This window comes from Gallinula chloropus, assembly GCF_964237585.1.
Source record: "Gallinula chloropus genome assembly, chromosome: 7".
Classification (NCBI taxonomy): Eukaryota; Metazoa; Chordata; class Aves; order Gruiformes; family Rallidae; genus Gallinula; species Gallinula chloropus.
In genome coordinates this window covers 1,509,688-1,524,080 of record NC_140092.1, presented here as the reverse complement: position 1 = coordinate 1,524,080, position 14,393 = coordinate 1,509,688, and the positions used below count along the sequence as shown (strand labels likewise).

General features: G+C 39.6%; 1 protein-coding gene across 1 annotated transcript in view; it reads right to left on the bottom strand.

Annotated features, from left to right (window-relative positions):
- Window positions 1–1,286: 1,286 nt before the first annotated feature.
- ACOX3 (acyl-CoA oxidase 3, pristanoyl) overlaps window positions 1,287–14,393 on the bottom strand; it is a 32,238-nt gene continuing 19,131 nt past the window's right edge. The window contains exons 10-18 of the mRNA XM_084267075.1: window positions 13,800–13,922; window positions 12,983–13,103; window positions 12,433–12,552; window positions 11,637–11,750; window positions 9,919–10,034; window positions 7,170–7,344; window positions 6,603–6,670; window positions 5,845–5,931; window positions 1,287–2,448 (exon numbers count right to left, since the gene is read on the bottom strand). Coding sequence (XP_084123201.1) covers window positions 2,329–2,448; window positions 5,845–5,931; window positions 6,603–6,670; window positions 7,170–7,344; window positions 9,919–10,034; window positions 11,637–11,750; window positions 12,433–12,552; window positions 12,983–13,103; window positions 13,800–13,922 — 1,044 coding nt within the window. The 3' untranslated portion in view covers window positions 1,287–2,328. The remainder of the gene's footprint in view (window positions 2,449–5,844; window positions 5,932–6,602; window positions 6,671–7,169; window positions 7,345–9,918; window positions 10,035–11,636; window positions 11,751–12,432; window positions 12,553–12,982; window positions 13,104–13,799; window positions 13,923–14,393) is intronic.

Sequence of the window (14,393 nt, the reverse complement as noted above, 5' to 3'; positions counted from 1 at the left end):
AATGTTTATAAATATCTTCAGTATGGGATGCAGGGGGAAATGCCCCTTTTCAGTGATTCTGTAATACCTAATGACAGGTGTTTTAGCTCTGTTTTTTTGTTTTCCTTTTCCATGGGATGATGCCACCTATTGGACACTGTTAAAAGAATTAAAAGAACATAAATATTTTATAATGGGGTGGGGTTTTTTTCAGCCAAGGCAGCAAAACTTTTGACTGTTTCTTACAGGTCACCAGCTAGACAAAGAGCTTCTATTGGGGTGCCCTGAATTATGGTACCTCATTAGAAAAGCAGAAAGAATAAAGGCAGAAAAAACACAGGCAATACTGACTATCTCAGGCAAAGAAACCAACTTCAGGGAAAAAAGTACAGGTAAAGTTTAACAAGATAGTCTTTGGCCATTTTTTTTCATGGGACCAGAAACAAGCTTTGTCATTTTGCGGAATTTTTTGCTGGTTTGGGGGTTTTGTTGTTGTTGTGTTGTTTTGAGGGTGCTAATTTTTAATTGACCTTGAACTTGTGCTGTACAGTTACTAATATTTAAGATCAAGATGTCTGGCAAAGAAACTGTTTTTAGTAGAAGAGCATTCCTTTGGACTGAAAGCTAACAGTCTGAGATCCTGCTGCCCACTTCTGAGCTAAGATACCAGAGGTTGTGCCACTACTACAGGCTCCACCAAGAGCCTTCTCTTCATATAGTCATGTCATTCCTCAGAACTCAAGCAGTCCAAGTCTCCTGGGGCGGATACCTCCCCCTGAAATGAGCACTTCTCACCTCTTCCTTTTGGCTTTCCTGAAATGCTGTATAGGTTGGGTCTCTGCCATCAATCAGTTGTCTGAGAACAGGGGAGCAGAGCAGGAGCTGCTGTCTACATGTTCCCTCACTATACTCACAATGAATAAACTTCTGACCTGTCTGAAACTGTACTTGTGTTCTGAGGCACTTGGAAACCTCAGATTCTCTGATAAACTGCTCTTAAATACCAACAGAAACTGGGTACCCTCAGAAATCTTTTCGATGCTGGCCTTTCAGTGCATTCTCCAGCCACAGAACATCTCCTCAGCCCTGTCAGGTTCAGATGGAACCAAAGAAGCCTCTGCAGAAGTACTTGGTCACACTGTGGCAGCCTGTAAAGATGGACAAACTTTCCTATGTTGACACTGAAACAAGAGATGAAATAGTGAGACAGCACCAGGACAAGGGTCTGGTTCTGCTCAAGCAGAACTCAATACTTAGAACTCAAACTTGCATTTATTTAATAGCTCAAACAGTAACTCAAACCCAACTGGCCATCAGCAATACTGATTTTCTTTTATTAATAAAATAATCTGTTTGACAGGATTGCTCACAACAAGAAGGGGCACAAGCATTAGGTTTTAACAGTACTTCAGAGATAAAGGAAAAAAGGAATTTGTTTTTCACAGCATATTTAAAACATAAAATGCTTTAAATTTGCAAAGCTTTGTTAGTTTCTTTTCCATTTTTGAATAAAACCATCCCACAGCCAACATCCCTGAAAAGGAAACATCCTACTACACTCAGTGAAGCCTGCCACTGTCCTAGGTTCTTACAGGATCACATCTATGATAATGCACTGGAGTCTATTTCTCCCTGAAACACAGCTGCTGTTTCTGTGTGTGTCAATGTATTCCCTGCCAAGAACCTACACCAGACTCACAAGCTCCCATTCCCATATAGGTTTTTTTTAAAAAAGATATGAGTCTTTTTCAATTTTATCTAGGGAGTTACAGACAATTCATAAAGCAGATTATCTAAAACCCCAGTCCTCTCCAGCATTGCAAGAGCAATCAAGTAGTTTAACACATATGAAGTAAATCACAATAGCTTCTCAGACTTCAAAGGGGCTGGAGGAAATGATTCCCAGCCCTTCATACAGGTTTATCACTGTTGGTGTTCTTGATGTCTTTTTGCTTTTTTCTTCAAATTCCCTTTTTATTCTGCTTTTGTTATTCTTATTCATAATCCCTGGTGGGAAATGCTTTTTAATTATTCAACTCCTGTAACATGACATTATGAGACCAGTTGGAACAGTTATCTCTCAGAACCTTTGTGAAGCAGTGATCAGAATGAATCTCCATTTTTATAATCTGAGTAAATACAAATACTGTGCAGATGTGTTGCTCTTATTATTATGTTAACAGTCCCTGAGACCAAGTTGGACATGATTTCAAAGCTGTTTTAAAACTTGGCACTTCTCTATGAAAAGCTCTTTCATTTTCAGTGTGTGACATACAGTCTTATTTCCTCCTGGTGTCTGAAATACAGTATCTACCTCAGGTCCATCCAGCTTCTTACAAGTTGTTTGGTTTACAATCTTGACCTCAGCTTGCCTGCAACAGGTTTATTAATACAAAATTCTGCCCACCATGAAGGTCTGTTGAGAGCTTTGCTGCCTTGAAGGATCTCTGCCCACATATTTTTATATAACTGCAAAATAATGATAAAAAAGGATTAATTCATACAGAAAACAACAAGAAAACTTCTGCAATATAAGCTAACTTACTGGTTGAAATTAGATTGGGATGTAATTTCTAGATAATAAGTGTGGATAATAATGTACAGGCAAGAACAAACACTAAGCTAAAGCACAAAATTTCAAAGTACTGCAAATACCAGGTATCTGTGTAAATCATTTGGACCATCCTTTGTGTAAGAACAGGAAACCAGAAAACTTTCAAATTTGCTGTATTCAACTTGCCACAGTTGTATTATCAAAGGTAGAAATTTGGAAACAAGGTTGTATTAAGCTAATCTTTGTTCTGCCCAAACCTGGAGACTGTGTCTGGAAGCACTTGTGCATGTCTGGTTTTAACTTCATTTCAACACATTTCTGGAAAGTAACATAACTTCTCTCCCAGATGTGAACTGTTCAAGCTGAGCATAAGAAATTCCTCTCTCATAAGCAGATTGTTAATTCATCATCTTCATCAATTTGCAGTTTTATGTGGAACAGTTTTTTTTAAAAAAAAAAGGACATGGGAAGTGTATTCTGCAAGAGAGTAATTATATCACATTTGGCAGTTCACAATTAACAGAAGCTTAAAGTTTTAAATAACATGATAGAAAGATGAGGAAAGGAAGGCTGTGTTTTCAGCAGTAAGATGGAGTACAATATAATAAAACATACTGTAGTATAATGTTTTATGGCTGTGTTAAGGCCAGGCTGGATGGGACTTTGGGCAAGCTGGGCTAGTGGAGGGTGTCCCTGCCCAGGGCAGGGGGTTAGAATGAGATGATCTTGAAGGTCCCTCCCAACCCAAATCACTCTGTGATCCTAGGATTCTATGATGAATTCTTGTGTTATGCTTAAAGCTGCCTATAACAAATTTGGAAACTTTTCTTCTGCTGCAGTTATGACCTGTGGCTCATAGTGCAAAGCACTGCAGTACAGCACAGGGTCACTTCAATTAAATGAATTTTCCTCCAATGCTTGGATAATCTGCTCTTTACCACAGCAAATTTTTTACTAAAATGGTTGCATTGGGTTTTAGAAGTTGCGAAATCAGCAAATAGAGAATTAAATAGAGACAGCCAGGAGACTGCTGAGAAGGACCTGGGGGTTCTGGTAGATGAGAAGCTTCCCCTGAGCCAGCAATGGCTCTGGCAGCTGGGAAGGGCGATGGGATCCTGGGCTCCATCAGCAGAGGGGTGGCAGCAGGGACAGGGAGGGGATTGTCCCTCTCTGCTCGGCCCTGGGGAGGCCCCAGTTGGAGTCTGTGATCCTTGGGGTCCCTTCCAACCTAGACCAGTCTGTGATTCTATGAGGCAAGGAGTTTTGTTAAGTATTTTCTCTGAGTGAGGGGTAGGCAGCCTTTCTAACATTTCAGTTGAAAGTCTTTACACAAGCTGAAGCCAACAGCCTGAAAGGCAGTTCAGAGAAACTTCCTGCATCCTGCAAACCACTCCTTGAAATTATTTTCTCAACGTGACTCAATGAAGTTACAAAAGCCTTACCAAATATTTAGTACACAAGGAAGTCAGTGTTGAGAGTCCTAATCTGTCTCACAAAATATTCCTAATATTAATCTCCAATATTAATAAGCATCTGTGGCTTCTGCATTTATGTGAGCTAAGAGCTAGCCAAAGAGGAGCTAGTCAAATCCATCAGGACAGCTTTATCAGCTGCTGCTAAGAAACCTCTAGCTGACTGCTAGAAAGGGGGTAATGTTCTAGGAACAGATCACTGTGTACTTGCACCATATTTTATATTCCTGTTTATAGCAGCTTCTCACAGCTTCTGTTAGAGACAGAATAATGGGTGAAAATGGGGTTTTGGCTAACAGATATTCTGATGTTCCTAAAGATGATGTTCCTTCTCTTCCAGCTTCCTTCCCATGACCTCTTTCATTAATTTAATCCTCAAAAACTTACAGAAATGGGAAAAAAGTTTCCAGTGATGATTATAATTCTCTTGGTGAGAAGGCTGGATATGTATAGCTAGCCTTCTCTCCTTTATTTGTGGAGTGTGTTACCAAAGTAATCATTCTGTGAGGTCAGTGTCTGGTTAGAAACATCTGGGCTGCCTTCTGTATTGCTTGATCACCATGGGAACGATGGACAACTTTAGACATGAAGACACAGACACAGAACACTGCAAAGCATCTGAGTACCCTTGACTCAGCAATCCTGTCAAGCTTCCTGGCTGTCTCCCCAGGCTCTAGTGATTCTCCATAGGGTCTGTCCACACTAAACCTAACTACCATACTGTGACACTAGTCTCTACGTAACAGTTATCCCACAGCCTGGCCCTGCTGAGCAGGGTTGGCCAGTAAGCAAGAATTTCCAAAGCTGAGGCTCTGGAATGAAATACAGCTCTTTAAATGTCAAAGAGAAAAGAAGCAGTGAAAGACCATGACCTAGAATAGCCAGGTCTGTGATGTGCCCACATCCTGCATCCTGCTTGTAGGTCTGCACCTCAGAAGAATACAGCAGCACCAGGAAAGACACAGAGAACAAGGCCTGTCAGAGGAATGAAAGCCCCCCCTCCCCATCCCAGATAGTAAATATATACAAGACTGGGACTAAGAATTATCCTTTCACAATACTCACAATTAAATCACAGTGTGATGGAAGCCAACACACAGGTGTGAAAATGGATGGAAATGATGTCATTATTAAACAGAATGATACCCATGGCATGAGACAGGTTATAAACCACCAGCTGCCAACAGCTGAGACACCAGAGAAAGAACACCTTGATCCTTCATCTGTTTCAGAGTGTTCTCCTGTGTCAGTGACAGAGTATTCTGTGAACTGGATCCAGTATGGCCACTCAGCCTTAACAAGGATGATTATATGTTGATGAAAGCAACTAGAGGTGCAAACAAAACAGCAGCCATCAAGTCTGTATTCAGATGACTGAGATCCCTTGGGTAATGCTGTACCTTACACTGGTTAGCACAAGGTACTCTCATACCCTAGAATTCCTACTGGATGAACAGAATCCTCAATCATGCAATTCTGATACAATTTTTACCTGGCACAAGTTTAAAAAATTACCTTTCTCTTATTAAATTACAAACTTTATGAAGAACTAAAAAATAAATTTCTACATAATTTATATGCACATCACACAAAGTGGGTGCAATGTGAATACCAGTAGAGACAGCAGAATTTGTAGGCAGAGAAGAAATACACCTTACTGCCTCACCAAGGTACTAAGCTATATACTAAAGCCACACTACCCTGCACAGAATGTTAGGACATGTTATAATTAATCTCTTTGTTCTGGGCTTGTGTGCTGATGAAGCATCTTGAATATCTTGTGGCTACTTACAGGCAACGCCTTTCCTAACTGAGAAATTTTAAAAGGGGTTTTCTTACCTCTCCATTAGCTTTACCAATGGGAGAGTTGAGAATGAAGTCAGGAGGAGCAAAGACATCAACCAGGGCAACTGCATCATCTTTCAGCTGTTTAAAAACAAAATACATGTATTTAGCAACTTCTGTAGTTGTCTGTGGCTCCCTGTGAACTACAAAGCAGCATAAAGATTATTTTCATCAAGTACAAGCTATTGGTACCTTAACAAATCCACAATAAGGAGTCTAGATTGATGTTGCTTTTTTCCCTTCCAGGTTAATAGCCAAAAGAGACTGTATTTTAAATGTTTTATCCTCTGCTAATGGGTTTAAAACATATGTTAACCAAGATGATACTGTTGACAGAAATAAAAACATAAGCACTTCTGAACTTGATGTCCAGACTCTTCTTTGCAATGCTCCTTACCTGAAAAGAATGTGATTCCCTTTTTTGTAGAGAGAAAAAGTAGTTATGTTCTACCACAATAATGTAACGAATAGAACTGGGACCGTAGTATTCCACTGGCTTTCCAATGAAGATTGCAAGGCCACAAACAATAGTCTGTTATTCTCTAAGATATACTGGTTTTCATTTTTTGGTAAATAAGCTAGGACTAGATTCAGGGTCAATGAGTTACTAAACTTTACAGAAAGTAATTAAGAAACTATTATGATAATATCCTACTAATTTACCCCTTGAACTACAGAGTAACTGATAGATCTGGTTTTTTTTAAGCATTTGTCTATTATTTAATCACAAACAAACAATACTGAAGGCTTACCCTGTAGCAGAGCTCCAAAATAGCATTCTGAATAGATCTACCAGCTTCTTCACCTGAAGCATAGCCACCTGCAAATACATTCACAAAGCCGTTTATACCAGTTCAGATTACACTGACACAATTCTTTCAGAGAGGAGTTTATCAGTTCACTATTCAAGAGACTAAATAGGTGCTCCTGTGTAATTGGATCGACTGTTTTTCATTAATGAGCTGATTATGAAACTGTTAATCTAAGATATTTGGAGCCTTCAGCATTAACAACCTACACGACAGCATCCTGATTCCTGTTCCCCATCCTCTTCCCCAAGCACTGGACCGTGGTAAAACTTGTGAGCCCTACATCATCTCCAAGCTAACAGAGAGTCTTCCAAGCTAAAGGAAAGTCTTCTGGGTCAATTTGTCACTCCAGACTCTTGCCCCTGAAAGCTTTGTCCAGAATCATTGTTTTGTATTACACAGGCAGTAAGAAAATGCTGTAACCCAAATCCTAATTAGGATTCCCTCCCACTGCCAAGTTAGGACTTTTATGAAGTGACACACACGATATATTCAAGGAGCTGATCTCACCTTGGTACAGCACAGCCAGATGTTTACTTAAAGACCAGAGTCCATACAGAGCACAGAGGTTCTTAAGCACTGGCTGCAGAGTAGGTGGTATGTTGGGATCATGAGTGTAGTCGTGGTATCTTTGTAAGACTGTTTGCTCAATAAAAGCAATGGCTAATGATCGACAGTAGTACACCTTAGGAAACAGAAGAGAGCACTGAGTAACCAAATACAAGGAGAAAATCCTCAGCTGGTGCAAAATGGCATTGCTCTGGTGAAGATAGTAGAGATTTGTTGGTTTAGATCTGCTGACCTAGCTTGAGGTTAAAGAATGTTTAAGAAGAAACTCTAGGAGAAAACCCTTTCCACAATGTCTTTGCAAAAGTTAGTTATCCAATGCCTCATGAAATGTCCCTTAGAAATAAAATCCTAAATTTCAACTGTGTTCCAGATTAGGTACTATTTTATACCAGTCCAAATGGAGCTCAGATCAGATGCCTATTACCAATGTAACTTGGCAGCTGCATCCAGACCCTATGGGGTCATCTGAGAGATGACCATGAAAAACTGGGTCTGCTGACTTTAGGACCATTAATAAACCCATACAACACTAAGGATAAAGGTAGTTTAACACATTTAATATTAAGCAGAGTTTTTTAAACAGGATAAAATTTTCCAAGTGGTTCAATAACCTACTGAAAACTTATTACAGTCTCTTCAATAACAAATAAAATCTGATCATGTGAGCATGAGTGGATTTTGTTTATGGATTGCAATATGCTTTGAAAGGATTATCCAACTAACTCTTGCCAACCATCTGATCAGGAAGGCAAGACACCAGCTACTATTAGCATGGAGTATGAAATCTTAAATGCCTGTATTCTACATTTAGATACTACACCTTTGCTGTATTGTGGCATTTGTCCTACCATGAAATAGACTGCTGACTGAAAACATTGTAGTTAGTGCACAGAAGGGGGAATATAAAACCACTGCTGTTGTGGCTGACTTGTTGCACTACTGTAAACTGGTGTTTGTTTTTAACCTATTGGTTCAACTGTTTGTTTGGGGTTTTTTAAGTTTAGAATTAGCTCTCGGTTTTTCTTTTAAATACTTGCATCCTCCCTCAATTTAAATGCTCTGTGGCATCTAAATAAGGCATATTCCAAAGACTGCTGTCTCTTTGTAGCTGTTGAGCAGCATACTTACAACCAAACTCATACAGAAGTATGAACAGCAAAATACACATCAATTCTCTGCAGGTTTAAGGACTTTTTCCTTACTAGATGGATGTTTTCATACATGAGCCTCAATTCCCTACTCAGACTGAAACATCTCAAGATTGCAAATACAGCATTAAGGATTAATTCCCTATTCTTATTCCCTATAATTCTATTTCCTTCTTTACCTTTGCTTGCACTTCTGTATTGTTTCTATCAAGCTATCCCCAAACCAAAATAACAAAGAGGTAGGCTAGGAATCTCTCTTCCAGATCTCCCATAGCAAGAACAAATAGTATATATTAGTCAGCCACTGGGCTGACAGGAAAGTGCTTCTTCATGCCCAGAAAGTTTTAAATCAAATATATACATGTCTTTAAAGCACAGACTGCAAATTATTGTCAGATGTTTTTGAGGCATGACATTTAAAATAAAAAATCCCACCAGCCTGAAGATGAATTGTATGGAGAAAATTAAACCTAATGACCTAAGGTATATCAATAACTATCTCAAAAGCAGTTGCTTGACTAAATATCTTTGCATTTTTGCACATTTGAACATAAGAGAACCTTCATATTTCCAAGCAAACCATTCTCTCCCACACTGGCCCTGCCACCAGCCTCCCAAGAGCTGGCCAACTGACAGGCTTGACTTGCTGACAATTCCTATTCAGAATTTGATCCTGAAGAGTTTCTCTAATAAGCTGCCTCTAGGGTAAAATGAGGAAAGAATTCCTGCACTCTATCAGTGGTTTCACACACTGTTCCCCGTTGAAGCTAGGCTGGCTCTTTCTAGGGGCAGAATTGAATGTTCCTTCCTAAATGTTTTTTTAAGGAGCTTTGCAGATAAGGGGAATGACACTGGCCATCTTCAGGGAACAGCCCTCTCTCCTCAGTGACACATGACAAGTGTTCTTCCCTTGGATGAGAGCCAGTTTTTCTCAGGGAGTTAACGGAAGAATTTGGGAAGCTTGGGGATACACACTCAAGTTTGGAGTTTAGCCATTCCTAGCTGTTAAAACTCTCTGGTGAGAGAGTGGATCTGCTATATGTAGATTGTCAGTGTTTCCTTTTCAGGTTCCAATGTATTGTCAGTCTGGTATCTTTCATGAGTGCTTTGCACTATAGAAATTAGAGATGGAAAAGACCTATTAGGTCATCTGGTCTACCTACCTGCCAGAGCAAGATTCTTTCCTACACTATGTATTTGGCCACAAGAGCAGATGGAGATGTAATAATCAGATGCTGCAGTAGATTTAATAGTAGTAGATTTAGTCTTCAAAAGTTGTACTATCAAAATTACAGACATCACCCAGCTCATGCCTGCAACTCTTCTGAAGGGAAATAGACCCTGTAAGCCTTCTGCTGATGCTAACTGTCCTGCTATCATGTTCAATACAGTGCACATGCACAGGTATTACATTTTATTAGTTATTTCACTGCTGGTTTATGCTCGAGGAAATCCTACTTCATGACACAAGAAGATAAAACTATCAGGATCTGACAAACTTTGGTGAAAATAAGTAAGAAAGAAAGCTGAGGAAGTACTACCTGGCAGTTGTTTTTTGCCTCAAAATCACTTCGCCCAGACTGCTTCTCCTTGCTCAGCTTCAGGTCACTCTCTCGGAGCAGGTAGCACACCAGCCACTTATATGCTGCTAAAGGAACTGTGAAAAGGGAAAAACAAAGTTCTTAGCCTTGACATTTACAATGCAAGCCATTGTGTGCAGACTCTGCTGCAGTCTGATTTTGTTAGCTGAGATGAAAAGGGAAAGTGTTAATTAATCAATCCATTAACATGATACCTTGTCTCTTACTGTAGATATAATAAATAACATCTGGATAAGTCAGATTTTTGCTGCATGGTGAAGACATACCATGCCTGACCATACTGTAGTTCAAACTGTCCCCAAGCTAAAAGACAAGGTGTATCCACGGCCTGACTAAGACTTCTGACTCTATCAAATCTTTTTTAGCTTGTTATTTTCTTCCCATACCAAGCCTTAGGTTTGCAAGGAACTTGGTCTCTTCAGGGAATACAGGGAGACAGTCAACATTTAGTGGCAGCACAAGACTTCTAACATTTCAAAGGCAGCTGAACGTAATTGCATTCAAATTACTTGCTTTGTACATAAATGTGTTATACTTTTAGAGCAGCCTGGGACTGATAAAAAGGAAAAGGTAAAAAGTACTTCAGCAGGAAGTCCCTGTAGGAATCCTGCTTGCTTGTGTCTTAGCTGAAGATTTAACGTGCAGTACTATTTAGGCAACTGTGAGTGTTCACATGCTGCCTGAATTTAGGCACCTAAATCCAGTTTCTAACAGAATGAAACAATAAAGAGCTTCAGGTATTTTTAAGACTGTAGCCTGGCTCAGTAGGTATTTGCAAGAGAGGAGAGAACATGTGCTAACACACCAGTTTGTGCTCTGCTGGATTTTAGAAGTCGGAGAAGCAAGCAGCCAGTGGGTTTCTTACAAGCCTCTGTGTTTTGAAGTTACTCTGATTTTACCCCACAGCTATCAGGACACTCTCAGGTGGGACCATGCTTCACTATCCGAAGTTCAGCTTGCTTTGCAATGATCTGAGCATGGATTTGGTCACTGGGTTCTCAAATCAACTCGACTGCCCCTTACATATTAGAGCCAGAGTTTTTTCTCCCAGTATGTTCTCAGTTTCAGTCACTTTTGCTCAGGGTCCTATCCCTATCTCATTATCCGCTCATTTCTCTGTTAAATTTTGCCTCCAAGGGACAATCTGGGCTCACAGTGAAACACAATTGGGAATGGCATCTAATGTCATCCTTGATTTGATTATAGCAGTGTAAGCCAGGAAAACTGCAGGGAATTGCCTTTCACCATTACTCATTTTTCTAAATGCAACTGTCAAAAGCAGACATACATGAAGCCTTTTTAACATATTTATAAGTCATTTCTATACCTTTCTAAACTAAGGTATTTTAGTAATTAATACCCCTTGCAACAACTTCACTTGAGAACAATACAGTGGCAAAAAAACTTAGGCCATAAATGCTATTTTAGAAGAACAAAAATGCAAGAAAAATATCCCATGCTATCCCTTCAGTCCACAGAAAGTGAACAACAGGACATAATGCAAGCTATGTTCTTAGTGAACTGAAATGTGTATAGTACAAAGAAAAGTCAGCAAATAGTAATATAACAAACCTCTAATAAAGAGCAGAGGTTGAATCTCAAACTTTTGGAGAGGAATTTAAGATTATAGAATCATTTTAACAACAGCAGAAGGCTACCTGAGGAGTCCATGCAAGCTTCAGCACTAATGGCTGTGAATTTCCAGCCAAGGATATGATGGTAGTCTTGCAAAAAATTTATTGTTCCAAAAGGGGATTCAAAAGGAGCTTTATCTGAAATACCAAAGAAAATAAAAGTTATTTATGAGAAAAGAAATCAGACTCTTTGGAACTAAAAGCCTATTGCAAAGCCATGCATACACTTGATAGCCCAAAAGCAATTAGGCCATTACATTTACTTTACTATGGCCTGGTTCAGCCAAATGAGGACTGGTGGACAGGTGCTGAAAAACCTGACATCACTGCACATGAGCCCCATGAGATTCCACTCCTATTGCTGAGTTTTCCAGCTCTGTAAGATGCTGGTAAAACACTGCTAGAAAACTGAAACAAAATCATTCATCTAGAGAACTACAAAATGTACTGGCAGATACTGCTACCAAGGTTAGGCAACATGAGCTGTTTTAAATACAATGAGCAGAGGGTACCCAGACCTAGGACTGTAGAAGCAGTTCCACTGAACTGAACTGTGCTTGTTAGGGAGTAAGATACTACTTAACCTGATTAGAGATGGCAAAACATCTAGCTAGCTTCTGCAAGACTTAGGAGAGCAAATACTTCTTGCAGCACATATCTGTGTATTGTGACTGCATCATATGATGGACTCTGTAGTGCATTATTTATGCTTGACAAAATGATTAAATGACTGTCAACTGCTCTCAGTATGAAATTGCCTCCTAATTCCATTAGTTACACACTGTTGGGTCCAGCATAGGATTCCACAACGAAAACTTACCTCTTATGCAATCCATCCAGCTCATTAAGTAGTTGCTGGTTTGCTGAAGCAGGACATTGTTATCTCCCTCATATGTGCAGTTTGGATCGTTGTCATTTCGGATTTCACCCAGACGATTCACTTAATAAGAACAAGTACAGCATTTAATGCACTGCAGTGCATCAGTGGGAGCTAAGAGGGATTAAATAACTGTTCTGTGACAAAGTGCAAGTGAATTGTCTGTTCCTGGAAGTACACCTATTTTCACCAACAGAGGAGCTTGAAAGTTCACTGAGAATTTTCATCTATGAAGTATGCATCTTTATTTTTGGAACTAAGACTGAATCATGTGTCCAGCCTTATTCTGTCCAACTGCTGGTGAGGATGCTGCACGGGTTTAGTTCCTTCTGAGGTATCAGGTGTAAAACGAACTTCAAAAATATGGTTATGAGGAAAAAGCTTTTCTAAACTTAAGGCTAAAATTCAGACATCATGATGCAACAACAGTCAAATAACACAGTGACATAGCCATTCTCTTTGTGGTCAGTGTATGCAGTGCACTGTGACTTACTGGCAAGGTAACCATGTCCTCCACAAGCTTCTCGGCACTCCTGGGCCGCCTGCTGAGCAGTCCAAGAGGACAGTGGTTTACTGGCAGCAGATAAGGCATGAATCTCACGTCCCAAATCAGCCTTTGTGAAAAACAGTTAAAAGTGAGTACTAACTTTTAAGCAGGTAGGGGCTGGTTGAAGCCGTAGCTACGTGTACTGCTTTATAATGAAGAAAAGACTAACCTGCAATACAGACCTAAAATCTTCTGGGATCTCTGTAAAGGCAGAGATTTCAAATACAGCTGAGAAACCTGTGGCACTTTCTTACATGGGACAGCAATGATTTGTGCCAGGTAATGGATACATGGGCACATCTTAGCTCAGATGTGCCAGCTGAGGTAGCACGGCACGGGTACAGCTCGCTGCTCGAAAATCTTTCCCTCACAGAGATGGAGCGGCAGGTGTTTGAGGGTGGCATGCCCAAAGGAAGCTTCTGTCCCCTCTGTGACATAAGCAAGGCCTTTATTCCCACCCAGCAAGGGGATTAATTTACAAAAGTTTTAAGTTGAATTTGCATTATCATCATATATTTATAAACAGTTCTGCAAGGGAATATAACCTTAAATCCCACAGAATCTAATACAACTTTAACCACCATGCTTTTCTGCATGCAATTTTAATCACTGCTTTGTACTTCCCATATTTCTGAGACATTAATCCAGCATTCTTGCTTCTAAGATAGCTGAAGACTTTTAAGTAGAGAACAATTCAACATTTAACAATTTCCAGTTTAGAAGAATGAGAACTCTGCTAAAGAGAAATCTGTAAATCTCTCACCTGTCTCTGACTCCTTTGCTTTGTCAATAAACCTGCATAGAATTCTACAAAGTTCTCAAACAGGGATTTGGAGAAATAATCTAAGGCATATGCAGCAGCCAGATAAGGAAGAAGACGCCATTGCTAGGGGAAAAAAATAAAAAAATGATATTTGATTGCATATTGATGTATTGCTGGATATGTTCTGTAGTGACAGAAATTGAACTCTGCTATAGTACTGAACCAACCCAGTTTGTTTTCACTGTGTTCAAACTCAAAACATATTTATGGAGAAGATAACTTAACAATAACCATACATAAACATAATTAAGTGTAACTAATCTATACACAATTTACAGTTACCTTCTAGTTGATGCATTTTATGAATCTGTGATAAACATTCTGTTAAAGCAGCACAAAAGTCCACTGAAGATTTGGGAACCAATGACATATTTTTGCCCTGTGTTTTTACAATGTCTGGCATGCCAGGGCCAGTCATGATTTGTGTGTTTCTTCACTACCAGCATGACAGAGTGTAAATGTTTCATCTGCTTGTGCATTGCTGAATGTACCTTAGTGTTGGCTGCATTCAGTGAGAAAAAACACAAAAGGGCT